This window comes from Podarcis cretensis (assembly GCF_951804945.1).
Source record: "Podarcis cretensis genome assembly, chromosome: 2".
Taxonomy (NCBI): Eukaryota; Metazoa; Chordata; class Lepidosauria; order Squamata; family Lacertidae; genus Podarcis; species Podarcis cretensis.
This window is the reverse complement of record NC_137171.1, coordinates 118692051-118714847: the sequence shown is the minus strand read 5'-3', so window position 1 is coordinate 118714847 and position 22797 is coordinate 118692051. Positions and strand designations below refer to the sequence as shown.

At 45.9% G+C, this 22797-nt stretch overlaps 2 protein-coding genes across 4 annotated transcripts; both read left to right on the top strand.

The window, feature by feature from the left end:
• The first annotated feature begins 3838 nt into the window (after positions 1 to 3838).
• On the top strand, positions 3839 to 9992 carry LOC307208662 (uncharacterized protein). 3 transcript variants are annotated; one of them, XM_079963512.1, is made up of 4 exons: positions 3839 to 4054; positions 6358 to 6454; positions 7706 to 7822; positions 8101 to 9992. In XM_079963512.1, exon 4 carries the CDS (start codon positions 8271 to 8273, stop codon positions 9792 to 9794), a length of 1524 nt encoding a protein of 507 aa, XP_079819638.1. In that variant the 5' UTR covers positions 3839 to 4054; positions 6358 to 6454; positions 7706 to 7822; positions 8101 to 8270; the 3' UTR covers positions 9795 to 9992. The 3 variants fall into 3 exon arrangements, with proteins under 3 accessions (XP_079819638.1, XP_079819636.1, XP_079819637.1); XM_079963510.1 differs by having other exon boundaries at positions 8098 to 9992; XM_079963511.1 differs by having other exon boundaries at positions 3839 to 4095; positions 8098 to 9992.
• Positions 9993 to 13722: 3730 nt separating this feature from the next.
• Positions 13723 to 21619, top strand: LOC307209094 (zinc finger protein 557-like). The gene is made up of 5 exons (XM_079964198.1): positions 13723 to 13989; positions 16252 to 16348; positions 17587 to 17703; positions 17974 to 18099; positions 20365 to 21619. Exons 1-5 carry the CDS (start codon positions 13984 to 13986, stop codon positions 20403 to 20405), a joined length of 387 nt encoding a protein of 128 aa, XP_079820324.1. The 5' UTR covers positions 13723 to 13983; the 3' UTR covers positions 20406 to 21619.
• The last annotated feature ends 1178 nt before the right edge of the window (positions 21620 to 22797 follow it).

Below are 22797 nucleotides of genomic sequence, written 5' to 3'. Positions count from 1 at the left end.
GCCCTCGTGGCACACCAGAGTGTCCATCCCAAAAGGAGAACGGACAGACATTAGGAGTGTGGAATATGCTTTGTAAAGAAATGAATCTTTTATCAACATTGGTGACTTTTATCAACATTGGAGTGTGGGAAAAGATTTGCTCCTCATTCGGACCTTCAAAGGCACCAGAGAATCCACAATAAAGGGAAACCCATTAATGTTTCGAGCGTGGGAAATGTTTGGCCTGGAAGACGCAGGCAGGTGCTGCATCAGGGAGTCCACACAGGAGAGAAACCACACCAACGCTTTGAGTATGTGTAATGCCAGATAATTTCAGAAAGCGGTGTCTCCTGATCTCAATGTAATGGTAGCTTTAAATCCTTATATATTTATCTGTACATATAATGAGGACTTTTCCATAGATCTAATTGTACGATGAGGACTTGGCATCAACCAGAGGTCTAGACAGCTGGACTGATAAGGAGTCAACTAGCAGACAGGCCTGTCTTGACCCTGCCATGGAACTGGAAATTAGACATTGATTTTGGCCCACCGCTGTGAACAGAGGGAGTAACTTTGCTCTGTGCCAACGGAGGAGATAAGGGAGAATGGCAACAGAACTTAACGAGCCTTCCTGCTATTAGATCATGCTTGGAAGCCTGTATATTAAGGGCTCTGCGACAGCAGCTCTGAGTCCCTCGTTCGAGTTCTACTGGTGAGCATCAACGTTGGCCCTGTTGAGGGAAGGGAAGGATCTCCTGCTCCCGGGGTCTCTGCTGCAAATGAGATGAACCACGAACTTTGCTATTGCAGTTATCTCCATAATATCCTTTTGATCTTGTATTTTAAGTGTCCCTCATTACTGAGTATGGAACATAGATGTTAGACTGCTAGAATAATATTTAGAATATACTGGACCCCATTACCTTTGTTTTAAAAAGGGCTGTCTCAGGTATCTAACTGTTGGAGATGCACTTGGGATAATGCTTCTCTAAAACGTATGTTTTTTCATTGTCCTATAACTGAAACTGTCAACTGTACGGAACAACCTTATATTTACTGAGCAAAATATCCTCTTGAATTATACACCCAGCACATGGAACCTTACAAAAGGACTATACAAGTGGACTCTCCGTGCCCTGACCGCAGCAAAAGGACTGATACTGATGAACTGGAAAAATAAAAATGCGGCTCCCTTCTACGATCGGATTGGAAAGTTATACAAACTCGCAACATATAAACAACTTGCATATAAATGCAGACTTGCCATGGACAAGTTCAATGACACTTTGGATCCGTTTTTACAAATATTGTAATAGGTTAAGGTCTGGTGAAGTACAATAGCAACCTTGTAAAATATAGTTTGGGTTTTTCCACCTCCCCCCCCTTTATTTCCCCCTCTTACACAGTTTCTGTTTCTTTTTCTCTCTCTCTTATTTACTTCTCACCATGTTTAGTGCATGTATCATTTTGTACTTTTTCAACATTCAGTAAAGATTATTTTTTTAAAAAAGTTAAGACTGCTTCTTTTCCTTCTCTTTGCTTAAATTAATAAAAACTTCTTCCTGTTCCTTCTTCGCCACCAAAGAGTACATTGAGGTGGAGAATTCAAAAATGTTTTAAGCCATGAGCAAAATATTCCCTTCACTCGTTCCCTCTGAAACATAACATTTTTTTATCATGGAAGACAAAAAGCCTCCCAAAAATCCTTGGAATGTGAAAAATCCTACTTCCTCCCCCCTCAATTTTTTTTTCATTTATTGATAATCAAAGTAGTGCATACAAAAAACTCCAAGTCAGAAAAACACTCTCAGTGAATTCAGCTTGATGCAATCTCACTTTACGCGAGTTTAGCAGGAGACACCCCCCCCCCCGTTCATTACACACGCACCTCCCACCTTCCCCGGCCTGGAGATGCCCCTTCTAGAGGGGCATCCCCTAAAAGAAGAAAAGAAAGCCTTCCGTAAATAAGGAAGCGCTAGAACCCCTTATTTTCTTGAATTCTCCCTTAACATTCCACCTCGCCCTATCTTTATTCTGAGTAGACCGGCCGCCTGAACTCTAGGTCAATCGGCTGCCGCTTCAGCCAATCAGCGTTACCGAACAGTGCCCCTTGCGGCGGCCACGCAGGTACTGCAGGCAGCGGGCGCTCGCTTTCTCCGTCTTTGACAGCTCTCAATACAGAGTTCAATTGACCGTGACTGATTTAATCAAAATGTTGCAAGCCGCTTCCGGAAAGGCGAAAGTGCTTTGAACTTCAAGGACAGTATTCTTCATAAATTCACCAAAAATCAACCGTACATCGGATTTTCACCGGACCACTTTTATTTTGCTTCATATTACAAGGGCTATCAAAGGGGGGTGGCCTGATACTAGTCAGCCATAATCCCTTGACCGAGCAGGCACGTACTCTGCGACCCTTCCCAGTTGGCATGACAACCTTGATAGTCATCTTGATGGGCTGAGACGAAAGACTATCAAGGACACAACAAACTGCATACGTTAGTGTATTCCGCACAGACTCTGACAAAAGGACCGTGACTGGATTCCCCTCAGGGGGCAGGAAACTGCGCCTTACCCTTTGTCTCCTGTGAATGACTCATGTGGGGGAAGAAAGGGGGCTCTGGCCAGGTGTCATGGTACTCAGATTACCTGCGCAGCCCCTCCTCGACCCCTCCTATTTATAATGTAGTCATGATGTAAATATTATGTTTTTCTAGGAGTGTAACCTAGGGGATTAGGAGCTGATAAAAGTTGGGGTCTTCTTTTGTTCAGCGCTTCCATCTTGTTCCACCTTGTGGCAGGTGGGAGTCCTGTCGCGACAGTCTTTTCAATAAAGACCAAGCCTACAGGCTGCTGATTTGCTTCAAAGTTGCTCTGCTTGGTGTCTTGATTTTGTCCAAGGGAGCCCTCGGTTTTTCCGGTAACACAAGATAAGTAAGAAGAACAAAACAAAAAATGAAAGGAAGGGAAGAAAAAACTAAAGAGTAAGGCTACTAACATACTAAGTACGTTGAAGTTTGAATTTCAAAGCATCATAAATTAAATGTACATTTTCCATTTTGCTGATAGTGTTCCTTTTACTGATATTTTTACCATTCTGCTTTGAGGTTAGTTTCTTGAATGGTCCAGTGGAGGACAACTTTCAGGAAACAAACGAATAAGATCTCCTCGGTTTTGAAAAGGGCCAAATTCTCCTCCTGACAACCTCGATGGGGCTTAAGGCAGTTTTACACTGGAAGTGAGTGAGGCTGCCCAGCATCTCCCTCTTTCGCCTCCTGCAAACTGAGAGGGGATTGCAGAGGCCAAAATCCTCTTATTTCTGTCCCCGCTCCTGGAAGTGTGTTGGGTGAGCCTTAGCTGGAAGGCAGGACTCCCCTGCACCAGCCCAGCTGCATTTCTCCTCTCCCGCCTTTTCCCCAAGGGGCTCAGGGCGGCCTCTGCTGCTCTCCGCTTCCATCACAACAACCCTGTGAGGTGGGCCAGCTTGAGAGGCCGCCAGCAGCCACAGGTCGCTCCCTGATCAGTACTTTTGGTTTAGATGGGGACTCTTCATCTTAGGGTCACGGGTTCGAGTCCCACGTGAGGCAAAAGAGTGCTGCGTTGCCGGGGTTGGACTGGATGACCCTCGGGGTCCCTTCCAAGTCTAGAATACAACCAAGTTGACATGCAAGTTGGTTTCCTCTTCTCATTCTTTTTGCTGGGCACCACTGCGACATGTTAGGCGGTACAGAGAGGTGTGCCAGGAGGGGAGTCAATAGAAAGGGAAAATAAAAATAAATGAGCACCCTTCCCCAGAGCCCCCCCAAGGCACTATTCCCCCCCCCTCACAGGGGGAACAGACTACAAATCCCAGAATCCTTTGCATCTGGGAAAAGGGGAGAAGCGAAAGGGCAGGACATCTGAAGAGGTCCCTGTTTCCTCTGGCCAGCCCCCATTTGTGTGGGTCTTTTGCAGGAGGCGTCCGGCCATCTCGATCTCTGGGGTGCAAAGAGGTTTTGCAGGGGAGGCTGAAGGTGGGAGCAGGAAGGAGTCATTGCTGGCAGAGGGGCCCTTCGGAAGCAGCTCTACACGGGTGAGAGGGCACCGTCTGAACCCTGCAACACGTGAATGCCGGTGAGGGGGGCGGGGCAGGAAAGGGCGGCGGGAAAGATGAGCCATTTGGGCTTTCCCCATTGCACAGGTAAGTTTGCACGTTGCATCGGGGTGAAAGAGGAGGAAGGGGGGATTCTCGAGAGCAGAAGAAGGGATCACTTTCACCTGTTTATTCTTCTTTGAAAGCTTTGAAATGAAATGAAAAAATGTAAAATGATGTAAAAGGCAATGGTAACCTGAGATAAATATGAATATGAAACGTAGTAATAGTAGATGATAAATATGCGCCAAGAATGGAGTGCCAAATGGTATTAATTTGTATAAAGGCCTATAAAAATAACTGACAAAAAATGAAATTAAATGAAAGCTTGGTGGTAGATTGTGCATATTTTTAATTTAAAAAATCTGGACATTAAGAAAAATCAGATAACATTATAATCCCCTTTTTAAGAAAGAAAAGAGTTTGCAATTGGAGTACCCCCCTGAATATTTTAAAGTGTTCCCAAATGTCCTTTATATCCTGGGGATGGTGTGTGGGTGTGTGGAAATCTCAGATCCTGGGCCAAGCGGGGGTCTAGCTGGACTCCTCATTCCCCCCCCATGCCAGCCCATCTCTCTAGGGTGCTTCAACCCTGCTCTAAGTCGGGTGCTTTAGCCTGGCTACAATATGCCATTGATTATTCCCCTGACCTGCTTGGCTGGAGGGGTGTGTGCATGTAAACAGACCTCTGGTTTCTGTGTGGCTGCAATGTATCCATGGGTTGTGTGTATTTTACTTCCTTGCATTCATACCCCACCGATCCTGTGAAAAACTCAAGGTAGTTTGCATGTTCCCCATCTCTCCATTTCTTCCCCACAACAACCCTATGAGGGAGGCCAGGCTGAGAGACAGTGACCGGCCCAAGATCACCCAGTGGGCTTCATGGTCAGGTGGGGATTCGAACCCCGAACTCCCAGGTCTCAGCACAGAACTCTACACTCATACAAATTCCTTTAAAATACAAGCGTAACTAATTTCTCATGTCCGTTGACTTCCCATCCACCCTGCCATGGTGTTGTTTTTTTATTCCTTTACAAAGCTGCAATGTTACTTATATTATATCCATTCTGGACTTAACTGTTCAGGGTCCTGTACCTTTTTTATTATTATGAACTATAATTTCTTAAACTACAAATTCTCATCTGCTACTATACTCCAAATCCTGCGTACATGAACATAACCATGATGTTATTAGTTTTAAAAATATTTTCATTCTTCAGGAATCTCAGTTTCTCATTTTGTTCTCAAACTCTGGGTCCTCTTCAACCATCTCTTGCAACCCATGCAGCTGCCTTAAACTCGTGACACCAAGACGAGAACGGCCATAGCTGAAGAGCAGGATCCGTCCCTTCAAGGCAGAGCTTCCTGGGCTCAGTCACCATCATTTCCCGTGAACAGAATCAAGTTGCAGCCATCTATGGGGAAGAACAAATTGAGATGGCTAAACTGACCCCAAAAACCTCACTGCGGTCAACCCCAGGAAACAGCCATAGGTTAGGTTTACAAAAAGTAAAAAACACAACTCCCTGAAAGCTGACCTTTTTTTAAACAAACCCCAATGTTTTTGAGATTTATTTTTTTACAAATATGTAAAAAAACCCACAATTTTTTATCTCAGGTTTGTCAGTGCCAATGAAAACTAATATATGAATAGAGAAATAACCTACCCACGTGATGCTGAAACAAAAACCTTGCACTTCCAATATGTAAAATAATGAAAGTCTACTTGCCCCCCTTCTCCCCACCCTCAACATTATACTGCATGCAGCAGAGCTTTCCAAACTTTTCATGTTGGTGACACACTTTTTAGACATGCATAATTTTGCAATGCAGTAAATCAGTTTTGAATTGTTTTGCGATGCAGTAATTCAGTTTCCCTAGCAAACCAGACGTTAAGCTAACCCTTTTCCAGCCCTGGGAGTAACATGAGGCGTGTTTAAACGACACACCTACACACTGCAGCCGACACACTAATGTGTCGCCACACACAGTTTGGAAAGCTCCGGTACAGAGCATTAAAATCTCACATTGATTATAAAGGATTGGAAGAAAGGACTTTTATGATTTGAAAACGGAGACGATGTATGCACTTTTTTGGTAACCCAACAAAATCTTTAATAAAAACAAACAAAGAATGAAGTTGGAAGGATCCATGGGGAAGACCGAGATTCCCACTCTGCTCTTGCCACCAAAGGTGTTATTGAGGTGCTGCAGTTCTTGCTGAGGGCATTTTGTCATTACAGAGACCACAAAGCTTTGAGGAAGGGCCCTCCCTGCTGGACGTTGGCCGAAGAGCAAGGGAGGCCATGCTGGAGAATGAGAGGAACATGGCCTCTCTGGGTAAGGAGCCTCCTTCCTTGAGTCGGAAGCAGTCCTTACGGGACATTTTCTTGTCACTCTTCTTTTGGGGTGGAGGGATAGGTGGGGAGCAGATTTGTTGCACGAGAGATGCAAATGTACTTTATTCCAAATGCCTTGCATTTTGATCCCAGCTTTTCCCCCTCCAAGGTGCTCCTGGGTCTCCCCCTCATTTAATCCCCACAACAAGCCCAGAACGGCCTGGGCCCCATATACCTAAGGAGCATCTACACCCCATCATTTAGCCAGGACACTGAGGTCCAGCTCTGAGGGGCTTCTGCCGGTTCCCTCAACGTGAGAAGTGAAGCGATAAGGAACCAGGCAGAGGGCCTTCTTTGTAGTGGCACCTGCCCTGTGTATCACCCTCCCTTCATCCTAGCCGGGCACTTTAACCACTGCGCTACACTCTAGCTATGCAAAATGGCATGTGAGGGACTCCCACCAGCGTAACAGCAGAAGTCCGGAAGCGCCAACCAAGTCCTCTCCCTGGGGTCCTGGCAGTGCAGTCCCCACCCCAAATGCCTTTATTCCAAATGCCTTGCATTTTGATCCCACCTTTTCCCCCTCCAAGGACCTCAGTGTGGTTGCGCATGGGTCTCTCCCCGCCCCCAATTAATCCCCACAACAAACCCTAGACCGCCTTGGCCCACTATACCTGAAGAAGTGTCTCCAGCCCCATCGTTGAGCCTGGACACTGGGGCCACCTCCTCCGAGGGTCTTCTGCTGGTTCCCTCACTGCAAGAAGCAAAGTTACAGGGAACCAGGCAAAGGCAGCCTTCTTAGTTGTGGCTCCCTCTCTTTGGAACGCCCTCCCACCAGATGTCAAGGAAATAAACAACTCTATCACCTTTAGAAGACGTTTGAATGCAGTCCCGTATCAGGAAGTTTTTAGGTTTGAGGGACTCCCGTCAGCATCGCAGCCACAGTCGGGAAGCCGCAACCATGTTCCTTCCCTGGGGTCCCTGGCAGTGCAGTCCCCACCCCCCACCCTGCAGACATCTTCAGCCGTCCTCCCTCCTCCCTCTGGCACAGAGCGAAGGACCACCTTACGCCACACAAACACCCAGCCCCCTAACCCAAGGTACTGTATAGTTACGGGTTATCCTTCTCCGGAAATGTTTGAGATGAGCGGTCATTGGGGATAGTTTGGACCATAAGGCCGAATGCCTTCTTCTTCACTTCTTCTTTCTCTTCTTCCTTCTTCTTCCTTCTTCTTCCTTCTTTCCCGCATAGCACTGCCGCTTTCCAAGACGAGCCTCGTCGCCAGCGCAGAGCAAGCGGAAGAGCCCAGGAAGCCACAATATTAGATCTCAGACGGAACAGGGGCTGCCATTTTGGACACCAGCTCAGGTGAGGCAGTTTGGGCGGGATGCAGAGTCCGTTGAGAGTTTCTCCTTTGCGAAGAAATGGCAAGAAAAATGTTCTCTGTTACTTCATTTTTAAAAAGCGCTTCCACTGGTTATACCTTATGCAGTGGGTGTTGTGGGCGGGGGGAGGGGGGGAGGGGGAGACGTGGTACGACCTCCGTCTCTCACGCATCATCTGCTCCAATGATTTCAGTCTGGATTCTGAAGCTACTTCTCTGCCATCTTCAAACCCTGATTCCGCTTTCTTTACTCTCTCAGCAGGAAACTTGAGGAGGAAACACTTTTGCCCAGAGTGTGGCCAATGCTTTGCCTTCGGATTGGCTCTTGCCAGACACCAGAGAATCCACACAGGGGAGAAGATCCAGGAAAGCGCTGAGAGCGGGGAATGTTTTGGTCAGAGTTCAGAGCTTGTGAGCCATTTGGAAACCCCTATGTCTTTGGAGTTCAGGAAGGTTCTTGCTCATCAGCCCATCGTTCTGATCCACCGGAACGTCCATGCAGGAGGAGATAAGCCATATCGCTGCTTGGAGTGTGGGGAAGGTTTTTCCCAACTCTCAGATTTTGTGAAACATGAAAGAGGCCACACGGGAGAGAAACCCCACAAACACGGCAGGAGTAGGATCGGGTTCCCCAAGAGATCACAGCTTCATGGACACCATAAAATCCACACAGGAGAGAAGCCCCACAAATGCAGTGTGTGTGGGTTATGCTTTTCTGTTAGGTCAAAACTTGTTACCCATCAGCGAACCCACACTGGAGAAAAACCCTATGAATGCCCAGAGTGTGGAAAATCATTTGCTCACAAGTCAGACCTTGTGGTCCATCAGAGACTCCACACAGGAGAGAAGCCCTATGAGTGCTGGGAGTGCGGGAAATGTTTTCCTCAAAACGCACAGCTTTGGAGCCATCGGTTGGTTCACACAGGGGAAAAACGGTATAAATGCTTTGAATGTGGGAAAAAGTTTACTTCCCGTTCCAGCCTTGTAACCCATCAGAAAACCCACACAGGAGAAAGGCCCCATAAGTGTCTGGAGTGTGGCAAATGTTTCCCCACAAAAGGAAGTCTCAGGCGACACCAGAGAATCCACACAGGAGAGAAACCCTATGAATGTAGAGAGTGTGGCAAATGTTTTCATGAGAAAGGTGAACTTCTGAGCCATCAGACTGTGCACACTGGGGAGAGGCCTCATAAATGTGCGGAGTGTGGGAAAAGTTTTTTTGTACCATCACATCTTGCAATCCACCAGAGAATCCATACGGGAGAGAAACCCTACAAATGCATGGAATGTGGAAAATGCTTTTCCCAGAAACAACACCTCAAGCAGCATGAAAAAATCCACACTGGGCAGAAACCCTACAAATGCGTGGAGTGTGAAAAATATTTTACCAACAAATCACACCTTCATGTACACCAGAGAATCCACACAGGAGTGAGACCATATGAATGTGGAGAGTGTGGGAAATGTTTTTCCACTTCATCACATCTTATTTCTCATAAAAGAGTCCACACAGGAGAAAAGCCATATAAATGTTTAGACTGTGGAATGTCATTTACTTTATCACATAGTCTTAGGGGGCACCAGAGAACCCACACAGGAGAGAAACCTTACAAGTGCTTGGAGTGTGGGAAATGTTTTTCAAGAAGAGACACCCTTGTCTCCCATCAGAGGATCCACATAGGAGAGAAACTCTATAAATGCTTGGAGTGTGATAAATCATTTCCTCAGAAGTCACCCCTTGTGATCCATCAGAGGATCCACACAGGAGAGAAACCCTATAAATGCTTGGAGTGTGAGAAATCATTTCATCAGAAGTCATACCTTGTGATTCACCAGAGGATCCACACAGGAGAGAAACCTTACAGGTGCTTGGAGTGTGGGAAATGTTTTTATCAGTCACAACATCTTCACAGACACCAGAAAGTCCACACAGGAGGAGAGCTTCCCAATGTGTAGAGTGTGGGAAATGTTGAAGGTGGAAACCTTCAAAGACTCCATGTGGAATAAAGAGCATATAAATGTTGGGAGTGTGGGGAATATTTTGATCAGTGGTCAGCCCTCGTGGCACACCAGAGTGTCCATCCCAAAAGGAGAACGGACAGACATTAGGAGTGTGGAATATGCTTTGTAAAGAAATGAATCTTTTATCAACATTGGTGACTTTTATCAACATTGGAGTGTGGGAAAAGATTTGCTCCTCATTCGGACCTTCAAAGGCACCAGAGAATCCACAATAAAGGGAAACCCATTAATGTTTCGAGCGTGGGAAATGTTTGGCCTGGAAGACGCAGGCAGGTGCTGCATCAGGGAGTCCACACAGGAGAGAAACCACACCAACGCTTTGAGTATGTGTAATGCCAGATAATTTCAGAAAGCGGTGTCTCCTGATCTCAATGTAATGGTAGCTTTAAATCCTTATATATTTATCTGTACATATAATGAGGACTTTTCCATAGATCTAATTGTACGATGAGGACTTGGCATCAACCAGAGGTCTAGACAGCTGGACTGATAAGGAGTCAACTAGCAGACAGGCCTGTCTTGACCCTGCCATGGAACTGGAAATTAGACATTGATTTTGGCCCACCGCTGTGAACAGAGGGAGTAACTTTGCTCTGTGCCAACGGAGGAGATAAGGGAGAATGGCAACAGAACTTAACGAGCCTTCCTGCTATTAGATCATGCTTGGAAGCCTGTATATTAAGGGCTCTGCGACAGCAGCTCTGAGTCCCTCGTTCGAGTTCTACTGGTGAGCATCAACGTTGGCCCTGTTGAGGGAAGGGAAGGATCTCCTGCTCCCGGGGTCTCTGCTGCAAATGAGATGAACCACGAACTTTGCTATTGCAGTTATCTCCATAATATCCTTTTGATCTTGTATTTTAAGTGTCCCTCATTACTGAGTATGGAACATAGATGTTAGACTGCTAGAATAATATTTAGAATATACTGGACCCCATTACCTTTGTTTTAAAAAGGGCTGTCTCAGGTATCTAACTGTTGGAGATGCACTTGGGATAATGCTTCTCTAAAACGTATGTTTTTTCATTGTCCTATAACTGAAACTGTCAACTGTACGGAACAACCTTATATTTACTGAGCAAAATATCCTCTTGAATTATACACCCAGCACATGGAACCTTACAAAAGGACTATACAAGTGGACTCTCCGTGCCCTGACCGCAGCAAAAGGACTGATACTGATGAACTGGAAAAATAAAAATGCGGCTCCCTTCTACGATCGGATTGGAAAGTTATACAAACTCGCAACATATAAACAACTTGCATATAAATGCAGACTTGCCATGGACAAGTTCAATGACACTTTGGATCCGTTTTTACAAATATTGTAATAGGTTAAGGTCTGGTGAAGTACAATAGCAACCTTGTAAAATATAGTTTGGGTTTTTCCACCTCCCCCCCCTTTATTTCCCCCTCTTACACAGTTTCTGTTTCTTTTTCTCTCTCTCTTATTTACTTCTCACCATGTTTAGTGCATGTATCATTTTGTACTTTTTCAACATTCAGTAAAGATTATTTTTTTAAAAAAGTTAAGACTGCTTCTTTTCCTTCTCTTTGCTTAAATTAATAAAAACTTCTTCCTGTTCCTTCTTCGCCACCAAAGAGTACATTGAGGTGGAGAATTCAAAAATGTTTTAAGCCATGAGCAAAATATTCCCTTCACTCGTTCCCTCTGAAACATAACATTTTTTTATCATGGAAGACAAAAAGCCTCCCAAAAATCCTTGGAATGTGAAAAATCCTACTTCCTCCCCCCTCAATTTTTTTTTCATTTATTGATAATCAAAGTAGTGCATACAAAAAACTCCAAGTCAGAAAAACACTCTCAGTGAATTCAGCTTGATGCAATCTCACTTTACGCGAGTTTAGCAGGAGACACCCCCCCCCCCCGTTCATTACACACGCACCTCCCACCTTCCCCGGCCTGGAGATGCCCCTTCTAGAGGGGCATCCCCTAAAAGAAGAAAAGAAAGCCTTCCGTAAATAAGGAAGCGCTAGAACCCCTTATTTTCTTGAATTCTCCCTTAACATTCCACCTCGCCCTATCTTTATTCTGAGTAGACCGGCCGCCTGAACTCTAGGTCAATCGGCTGCCGCTTCAGCCAATCAGCGTTACCGAACAGCGCCCCTTGCGGCGGCCACGCAGGTACTGCAGGCAGCGGGCGCTCGCTTTCTCCGTCTTTGACAGCTCTCAATACAGAGTTCAATTGACCGTGACTGATTTAATCAAAATGTTGCAAGCCGCTTCCGGAAAGGCGAAAGTGCTTTGAACTTCAAGGACAGTATTCTTCATAAATTCACCAAAAATCAACCGTACATCGGATTTTCACCGGACCACTTTTATTTTGCTTCATATTACAAGGGCTATCAAAGGGGGGTGGCCTGATACTAGTCAGCCATAATCCCTTGACCGAGCAGGCACGTACTCTGCGACCCTTCCCAGTTGGCATGACAACCTTGATAGTCATCTTGATGGGCTGAGACGAAAGACTATCAAGGACACAACAAACTGCATACGTTAGTGTATTCCGCACAGACTCTGACAAAAGGACCGTGACTGGATTCCCCTCAGGGGGCAGGAAACTGCGCCTTACCCTTTGTCTCCTGTGAATGACTCATGTGGGGGAAGAAAGGGGGCTCTGGCCAGGTGTCATGGTACTCAGATTACCTGCGCAGCCCCTCCTCGACCCCTCCTATTTATAATGTAGTCATGATGTAAATATTATGTTTTTCTAGGAGTGTAACCTAGGGGATTAGGAGCTGATAAAAGTTGGGGTCTTCTTTTGTTCAGCGCTTCCATCTTGTTCCACCTTGTGGCAGGTGGGAGTCCTGTCGCGACAGTCTTTTCAATAAAGACCAAGCCTACAGGCTGCTGATTTGCTTCAAAGTTGCTCTGCTTGGTGTCTTGATTTTGTCCAAGGGAGCCCTCGGTTTTTCCGGTAACACAAGATAAGTAAGAAGAACAAAACAAAAAATGAAAGGAAGGGAAGAAAAAACTAAAGAGTAAGGCTACTAACATACTAAGTACGTTGAAGTTTGAATTTCAAAGCATCATAAATTAAATGTACATTTTCCATTTTGCTGATAGTGTTCCTTTTACTGATATTTTTACCATTCTGCTTTGAGGTTAGTTTCTTGAATGGTCCAGTGGAGGACAACTTTCAGGAAACAAACGAATAAGATCTCCTCGGTTTTGAAAAGGGCCAAATTCTCCTCCTGACAACCTCGATGGGGCTTAAGGCAGTTTTACACTGGAAGTGAGTGAGGCTGCCCAGCATCTCCCTCTTTCGCCTCCTGCAAACTGAGAGGGGATTGCAGAGGCCAAAATCCTCTTATTTCTGTCCCCGCTCCTGGAAGTGTGTTGGGTGAGCCTTAGCTGGAAGGCAGGACTCCCCTGCACCAGCCCAGCTGCATTTCTCCTCTCCCGCCTTTTCCCCAAGGGGCTCAGGGCGGCCTCTGCTGCTCTCCGCTTCCATCACAACAACCCTGTGAGGTGGGCCAGCTTGAGAGGCCGCCAGCAGCCACAGGTCGCTCCCTGATCAGTACTTTTGGTTTAGATGGGGACTCTTCATCTTAGGGTCACGGGTTCGAGTCCCACGTGAGGCAAAAGAGTGCTGCGTTGCCGGGGTTGGACTGGATGACCCTCGGGGTCCCTTCCAAGTCTAGAATACAACCAAGTTGACATGCAAGTTGGTTTCCTCTTCTCATTCTTTTTGCTGGGCACCACTGCGACATGTTAGGCGGTACAGAGAGGTGTGCCAGGAGGGGAGTCAATAGAAAGGGAAAATAAAAATAAATGAGCACCCTTCCCCAGAGCCCCCCCAAGGCACTATTCCCCCCCCCTCACAGGGGGAACAGACTACAAATCCCAGAATCCTTTGCATCTGGGAAAAGGGGAGAAGCGAAAGGGCAGGACATCTGAAGAGGTCCCTGTTTCCTCTGGCCAGCCCCCATTTGTGTGGGTCTTTTGCAGGAGGCGTCCGGCCATCTCGATCTCTGGGGTGCAAAGAGGTTTTGCAGGGGAGGCTGAAGGTGGGAGCAGGAAGGAGTCATTGCTGGCAGAGGGGCCCTTCGGAAGCAGCTCTACACGGGTGAGAGGGCACCGTCTGAACCCTGCAACACGTGAATGCCGGTGAGGGGGGCGGGGCAGGAAAGGGCGGCGGGAAAGATGAGCCATTTGGGCTTTCCCCATTGCACAGGTAAGTTTGCACGTTGCATCGGGGTGAAAGAGGAGGAAGGGGGGATTCTCGAGAGCAGAAGAAGGGATCACTTTCACCTGTTTATTCTTCTTTGAAAGCTTTGAAATGAAATGAAAAAATGTAAAATGATGTAAAAGGCAATGGTAACCTGAGATAAATATGAATATGAAACGTAGTAATAGTAGATGATAAATATGCGCCAAGAATGGAGTGCCAAATGGTATTAATTTGTATAAAGCCTATAAAAATAACTGACAAAAAATGAAATTAAATGAAAGCTTGGTGGTAGATTGTGCATATTTTTAATTTAAAAAATCTGGACATTAAGAAAAATCAGATAACATTATAATCCCCTTTTTAAGAAAGAAAAGAGTTTGCAATTGGAGTACCCCCCTGAATATTTTAAAGTGTTCCCAAATGTCCTTTATATCCTGGGGATGGTGTGTGGGTGTGTGGAAATCTCAGATCCTGGGGCCAAGCGGGGGTCTAGCTGGACTCCTCATTCCCCCCCCATGCCAGCCCCATCTCTCTAGGGTGCTTCAACCCTGCTCTAAGTCGGGTGCTTTAGCCTGGCTACAATATGCCATTGATTATTCCCCTGACCTGCTTGGCTGGAGGGGTGTGTGCATGTAAACAGACCTCTGGTTTCTGTGTGGCTGCAATGTATCCCATGGGTTGTGTGTATTTTACTTCCTTGCATTCATACCCCACCGATCCTGTGAAAAACTCAAGGTAGTTTGCATGTTCCCCATCTCTCCATTTCTTCCCCACAACAACCCTATGAGGGAGGCCAGGCTGAGAGACAGTGACCGGCCCAAGATCACCCAGTGGGCTTCATGGTCAGGTGGGGATTCGAACCCCGAACTCCCAGGTCTCAGCACAGAACTCTACACCTCATACAAATTCCTTTAAAATACAAGCGTAACTAATTTCTCATGTCCGTTGACTTCCCATCCACCCTGCCATGGTGTTTTTTTATTCCTTTACAAAGCTGCAATGTTACTTATATTATATCCATTCTGGACTTAACTGTTCAGGGTCCTGTACCTTTTTTATTATTATGAACTATAATTTCTTAAACTACAAATTCTCATCTGCTACTATACTCCAAATCCTGCGTACATGAACATAACCATGATGTTATTAGTTTTAAAAATATTTTCATTCTTCAGGAATCTCAGTTTCTCATTTTGTTCTCAAACTCTGGGTCCTCTTCAACCATCTCTTGCAACCCATGCAGCTGCCTTAAACTCGTGACACCAAGACGAGAACGGCCATAGCTGAAGAGCAGGATCCGTCCCTTCAAGGCAGAGCTTCCTGGGCTCAGTCACCATCATTTCCCGTGAACAGAATCAAGTTGCAGCCATCTATGGGGAAGAACAAATTGAGATGGCTAAACTGACCCCAAAAACCTCACTGCGGTCAACCCCAGGAAACAGCCATAGGTTAGGTTTACAAAAAGTAAAAAACACAACTCCCTGAAAGCTGACCTTTTTTTAAACAAACCCCAATGTTTTTGAGATTTATTTTTTTACAAATATGTAAAAAAACCCACAATTTTTTATCTCAGGTTTGTCAGTGCCAATGAAAACTAATATATGAATAGAGAAATAACCTACCCACGTGATGCTGAAACAAAAACCTTGCACTTCCAATATGTAAAATAATGAAAGTCTACTTGCCCCCCTTCTCCCCACCCTCAACATTATACTGCATGCAGCAGAGCTTTCCAAACTTTTCATGTTGGTGACACACTTTTTAGACATGCATAATTTTGCAATGCAGTAAATCAGTTTTGAATTGTTTTGCGATGCAGTAATTCAGTTTCCCTAGCAAACCAGACGTTAAGCTAACCCTTTTCCAGCCCTGGGAGTAACATGAGGCGTGTTTAAACGACACACCTACACACTGCAGCCGACACACTAATGTGTCGCCACACACAGTTTGGAAAGCTCCGGTACAGAGCATTAAAATCTCACATTGATTATAAAGGATTGGAAGAAAGGACTTTTATGATTTGAAAACGGAGACGATGTATGCACTTTTTTGGTAACCCAACAAAATCTTTAATAAAAACAAACAAAGAATGAAGTTGGAAGGATCCATGGGGAAGACCGAGATTCCCACTCTGCTCTTGCCACCAAAGGTGTTATTGAGGTGCTGCAGTTCTTGCTGAGGGCATTTTGTCATTACAGAGACCACAAAGCTTTGAGGAAGGGCCCTCCCTGCTGGACGTTGGCCGAAGAGCAAGGGAGGCCATGCTGGAGAATGAGAGGAACATGGCCTCTCTGGGTAAGGAGCCTCCTTCCTTGAGTCGGAAGCAGTCCTTACGGGACATTTTCTTGTCACTCTTCTTTTGGGGTGGAGGGATAGGTGGGGAGCAGATTTGTTGCACGAGAGATGCAAATGTACTTTATTCCAAATGCCTTGCATTTTGATCCCAGCTTTTCCCCCTCCAAGGTGCTCCTGGGTCTCCCCCTCATTTAATCCCCACAACAAGCCCAGAACGGCCTGGGCCCCATATACCTAAGGAGCATCTACACCCCATCATTTAGCCAGGACACTGAGGTCCAGCTCTGAGGGGCTTCTGCCGGTTCCCTCAACGTGAGAAGTGAAGCGATAAGGAACCAGGCAGAGGGCCTTCTTTGTAGTGGCACCTGCCCTGTGTATCACCCTCCCTTCATCCTAGCCGGGCACTTTAACCACTGCGCTACACTCTAGCTATGCAAAATGGCATGTGAGGGACTCCCACCAGCGTAACAGCAGAAGTCCGGAAGCGCCAACCAAGTCCTCTCCCTGGGGTCCTGGCAGTGCAGTCCCCACCCCAAATGCCTTTATTCCAAATGCCTTGCATTTTGATCCCACCTTTTCCCCCTCCAAGGACCTCAGTGTGGTTGCGCATGGGTCTCTCCCCGCCCCCAATTAATCCCCACAACAAACCCTAGACCGCCTTGGCCCACTATACCTGAAGAAGCGTCTCCAGCCCCATCGTTGAGCCTGGACACTGGGGCCCACCTCCTCCGAGGGTCTTCTGCCGGTTCCCTCACTGCAAGAAGCAAAGTTACAGGGAACCAGGCAAAGGCAGCCTTCTTAGTTGTGGCTCCCTCTCTTTGGAACGCCCTCCCACCAGATGTCAAGGAAATAAACAACTCTATCACCTTTAGAAGACGTTTGAATGCAGTCCCGTATCAGGAAGTTTTTAGGTTTGAGGGACTCCCGTCAGCATCGCAGCCACAGTCGGGAAGCCGCAACCATGTTCCTTCCCTGGGGTCCCTGGCAGTGCAGTCCCCACCCCCCACCCTGCAGACATCTTCAGCCGTCCTCCCTCCTCCCTCTGGCACAGAGCGAAGGACCACCTTACGCCACACAAACACCCAGCCCCCTAACCCAAGGTACTGTATAGTTACGGGTTATCCTTCTCCGGAAATGTTTGAGATGAGCGGTCATTGGGGATAGTTTGGACCATAAGGCCGAATGCTTCCTCACTTCTTCTTTCTCTTCTTCCTTCTTCTTCCTTCTTTCCCGCATAGCACTGCCGCTTTCCAAGACGAGCCTCGTCGCCAGCGCAGAGCAAGCGGAAGAGCCCAGGAAGCCACAATATCAGATCTCAGACGGAACAGGGGCTGCCATTTTGGACACCAGCTCAGGTGAGGCAGTTTGGGCGGGATGCAGAGTCCGTTGAGAGTTTCTCCTTTGCGAAGAAATGGCAAGAAAAATGTTCTCTGTTACTTCATTTTTAAAAAGCGCTTCCACTGGTTATACCTTATGCAGTGGGTGTTGTGGGCGGGGGGAGGGGGAGACGTGGTACGACCTCCGTCTCTCACACATCATCTGCTCCAATGATTTCAGTCTGGATTCTGAAGCTACTTCTTTGCCATCTTCAAACCCTGATTCCGCTTTCTTCACTCTCTCAACAGGAAGCTCAAGGAGGAAACACTTTTGCCCAGAGTGTGGCCAATGCTTTGCCTTCGGATTGGCTCTTGCCAGACACCAGAGAATCCACACAGGGGAGAAGATCCAGGAAAGCTCTGAGAGCGGGGAATGTTTTGGTCAGAGTTCAGAGCTTGTGAGCCATTTGGAAACCCCTATGTCTTTGGAGTTCAAGAAGGTTCTTGCTCATCAGCCCATCGTTCTGATCCACCGGAACGTTCATGCAGGAGGAGATAAGCCATATCGCTGCTTGGAGTGTGGGGAAGGTTTTTCCCGACTCTTAGATTTTGTGAAACATGAAAGAGGCCATACAGGAGAGAAACCCCACAAATATGGCAAGAGTAGGATCGGGTTCCCCAAGAGATTACTGCTTCATGGACACCATAAAGTCCACACAGGAGAGAAGCCCCACAAATGCAGTGTGTGTGGGTTATGCTTTTCTGTTAGGTCAAAACTTGTTACCCATCAGCAAACCCACACTGGAGAAAAACCCTATGAATGCCCAGAGTGTGGGAAATCATTTGCTCACAAGTCAGGCCTTGTGGTCCATCAGAGACTCCACACAGGAGAGAAGCCCTATGAGTGCTGGGAGTGCGGGAAATGTTTTCCTCAAAACGCACAGCTTTGGAGCCATCGGTTGGTTCACACAGGGGAGAAGCGGTATAAATGCTTTGAATGTGGGAAAAAGTTTACTTCCCGTTCCAGCCTTGCAACCCATCAGAAAACCCACACAGGAGAAAGGCCCCATAAGTGTCTGGAGTGTGGCAAATGTTTCCCCAAAAAAGGAAGTCTCATGCGACACCAGAGAATCCACACAGGAGAGAAACCCTATGAATGTAGAGAGTGTGGCAAATGTTTTCATGAGAAAGGTGAACTTCTGAGCCATCAGACTGTGCACACTGGGGAGAGGCCTCATAAATGTGCGGAGTGTGGGAAAAGTTTTTTTGTACCATCACATCTTGCAATCCACCAGAGAATCCATACGGGAGAGAAACCCTACAAATGCATGGAATGTGGAAAATGCTTTTCCCAGAAACAACACCTCAAGCAGCATGAAAAAATCCACACTGGGCAGAAACCCTACAAATGCGTGGAGTGTGAAAAATATTTTACCAACAAATCACACCTTCATGTACACCAGAGAATCCACACAGGAGTGAGACCATATGAATGTGGAGAGTGTGGGAAATGTTTTTCCACTTCATCACATCTTATTTCTCATAAAAGAGTCCACACAGGAGAAAAGCCATATAAATGTTTAGACTGTGGAATGTCATTTATTTTTGCACAAAGCCTTAGGGGGCACCAGAGAACCCACACAGGAGAGAAACCTTACAAGTGCTTGGAGTGTGGGAAATGTTTTTCAAGAAGAGACACCCTTGTCTCCCATCAGAGGATCCACATAGGAGAGAAACTCTATAAATGCTTGGAGTGTGATAAATCATTTCCTCAGAAGTCACCCCTTGTGATCCATCAGAGGATCCACACAGGAGAGAAACCCTATAAATGCTTGGAGTGTGAGAAATCATTTCATCAGAAGTCATACCTTGTGATTCACCAGAGGATCCACACAGGAGAGAAACCTTACAGGTGCTTGGAGTGTGGGAAATGTTTTTATCAGTCACAACATCTTCACAGACACCAGAAAGTCCACACAGGAGGAGAGCTTCCCAATGTGTAGAGTGTGGGAAATGTTGAAGGTGGAAACCTTCAAAGACTCCATGTGGAATAAAGAGCATATAAATGTTGGGAGTGTGGGGAATATTTTGATCAGTGGTCAGCCCTCGTGGCACACCAGAGTGTCCATCCCAAAAGGAGAACGGACAGACATTAGGAGTGTGGAATATGCTTTGTAAAGAAATGAATCTTTTATCAACATTGGTGACTCCACAAAGGAAATTCAGTGCAAGTGTCAGGAGTGTGGGAAAAGATTTGCTCCTCATTCGGACCTTCAAAGGCACCAGAGAATCCACAATAAAGGGAAACCCATTAATGTTTTGAGTGTGGGAAATGTTTGGCCTGGAAGACGCAGGCAGGTGCTGCATCACGGAGTCCACACAGGAGAGAAACCACACCAACGCTTTGAGTATGTGTAATGCCAGATAATTTCAGAAAGCGGTGTCTCCTGATCTCAATGTAATGGTAGCTTTAAATCCTTATATATTTATCTGTACATATAATGAGGACTTTTCCATAGATCTAATTGTACGATGAGGACTTGGCATCAACCAGAGGTCTAGACAGCTGGCCTGATAAGGAGTCAACTAGCAGACAGGCCTGTCTTGACCCTGCCATGGAACTGGAAATTAGACATTGATTTTGGCCCACCGCTGTGAACAGAGGGAGTAACTTTGCTCTGTGCCAACGGAGGAGATAAGGGAGAATGGCAACAGAACTTAACGAGCCTTCCTGCTATTAGATCATGCTTGGAAGCCTGTATATTAAGGGCTCAGCGACAGCAGCTCTGAGTCCCTCGTTCGAGTTCTACTGGTGAGCGTCAACGTTGGCCCTGTTGAGGGAACAGAAGGATCTCCTGCTCCCGGGGTCTCTGCTGCAAATGAGATGAACCACGAACTTTGCTTTTGCAGTTATCTCCATAATATCCTTTTGATCTTGTATCATAATTGTCGCTCATTAGTGAGTGTGGAACATAGATGTTAGACTGCTAGAATAATATTTAGAATATACTGGACCCCATTACCTTTGTTTTAAAAAGGGCTGTCTCAGGTATCTAACTGTTGGAGATGCACTTGGGATAATGCTTCTCTAAAACGTATGTTTTTTCATTGTCCTATAACTGAAACTGTCAACTGTACGGAACAACCTTATATTTACTGAGCAAAATATCCTCTTGAATTATACACCCAGCACATGGAACCTTACCAAAGGACTATACAAGTGGACTCTCCGTGCCCTGACCGCAGCAAAAGGACTGATACTGATGAATTGGAAAAATAAAAATGCGGCTCCCTTCTACGATTGGATTGGAAAGTTATACAAACTCGCAACATATAAACAACTTGCATATAAATGCAGACTTGCCATGGACAAGTTCAATGACACTTTGGATCCGTTTTTACAAATATTGTAATAGGTTAAGGTCTGGTGAAGTACAATAGCAACCTTGTAAAATATAGTTTGGGTTTTTCCACCTCCCCCCCCTTTATTTCCCCCTCTTACACAGTTTCTGTTTCTTTTTCTCTCTCTCTTATTTACTTCTCACCATGTTTAGTGCATGTATCATTTTGTACTTTTTCAACATTCAGTAAAGATTATTTTTTTAAAAAAGTTAAGACTGCTTATTTTCCTTCTCTTTGCTTAAATTAATAAAAACTTCTTCCTGTTCCTTCTTCGCCACCAAAGAGTACATTGAGGTGGAGAATTCAAAAATGTTTTAAGCCATGAGCAAAATATTCCCTTCACTCGTTCCCTCTGAAACATAACATTTTTTTATCATGGAAGACAAAAAGCCTCCCAAAAATCCTTGGAATGTGAAAAATCCTACTTCCTCCCCACTTAAAAATTTTTCATTTATTGATAATCAAAGTAGTGCATACAAAAAACTCCAAGTCAGAAAAACACTCTCAGTGACTTCAGCCTGATGCAATCTCACTTTATGCAAGTTTAGCAGGAGACCCCCCCCCCCTTCATTACACACACACCTCCCACCTTCCTCGGCCTGGAGATGCCCCTTCTAGAGGTGCATCCCCTAAAAGAAGAAAAGAAAGCCTTCCGTAAATAAGGAAGCGCTAGAACCCCTTATTTTCTTGAATTCTCCCTTAACATTCCACCTCGCCCTATCTTTATTCTGAGTAGACCGGCCGCCTGAACTCTAGGTCAATCGGCTGCCGCTTCAGCCAATCAGCGTTACCGAACAGTGCCCCTTGTGGCGGCCACGCAGGTACTGCAGGCAGCGGGCGCTCGCTTTCTCCGTCTTTGACAGCTCTCAATACAGAGTTCAATTGACCGTGACTGATTTAATCAAAATGTTGCAAGCCGCTTCCGGAAAGGCGAAAGTACTTTGAACTTCAAGGACAGTATTCTTCATAAATTCACCAAAAATCAACCGTACATCGGATTTTCACCGGACCACTTTTCTTTTGCTTCATATTACAAGGGCTATCAAAGGGGGGTGGTCTGATACTAGTCAGCCATAATCCCTTGACCGAGCAGGCACGTACTCTGCGACCCTTCCCAGTTGGCATGACAACCTTGATAGTCATCTTGATGGGCTGAGACGAAAGACTATCAAGGACACAACAAACTGCATACGTTAGTGTATTCCGCACAGACTCTGACAAAAGGACCGTGGCTGGATTCCCCTCAGGGGGCAGGAAACTGCGCCTTACCCTTTGTCTCCTGTGAATGACTCATGTGGGGGAAGAAAGGGGGCTCTGGCCAGGTGTCATGGTACTCAGATTACCTGCGCAGCCCCTCCTCGACCCCTCCTATTTTTAATGTAGTCATGATGTAAATATTATGTTTTTCTAGGAGTGTAACCTAGGGGATTAGGAGCTGATAAAAGTTGGGGTCTTCTTTTGTTCTGGGCTTCCATCTTGTTCCACCTTGTGGCAGGTGGGAGTCCTGTCGCGACAGTCTTTTCAATAAAGACCAAGCCTACAGGCTGCTGATTTGCTTCAAAGTTGCTCTGCTTGGTGTCTTGATTTTGTCCAAGGGAGCCCTCGGTTTTTCCGGTAACACAAGATAAGTAAGAAGAACAAAACAAAAAATTAAAGGAAGGGAAGAAAAAACTAAAGAGTAAGACTACTAACATACGAAGTACGTTGAAGTTTGAATTTCAAAGCATCATA

Excerpts from the sequence above, each read along its gene's own strand:
- LOC307209094 (XM_079964198.1), top strand. Across the intron at positions 16,349-17,586 it reads GAGGAACATGGCCTCTCTGG|CACTGCCGCTTTCCAAGACG; the intron begins GTAAGGAGCCTC and ends TTTCCCGCATAG. Across the intron at positions 18,100-20,364 it reads AAGCTCTGAGAGCGGGGAAT|GGAGAATGGCAACAGAACTT; the intron begins GTTTTGGTCAGA and ends GGAGGAGATAAG.
- LOC307208662 (XM_079963512.1), top strand. The coding sequence starts at position 8,271 with ATGTCTTTGGAGTTCAGGAAGGTTCTTGCTCATCAGCCCATCGTTCTG.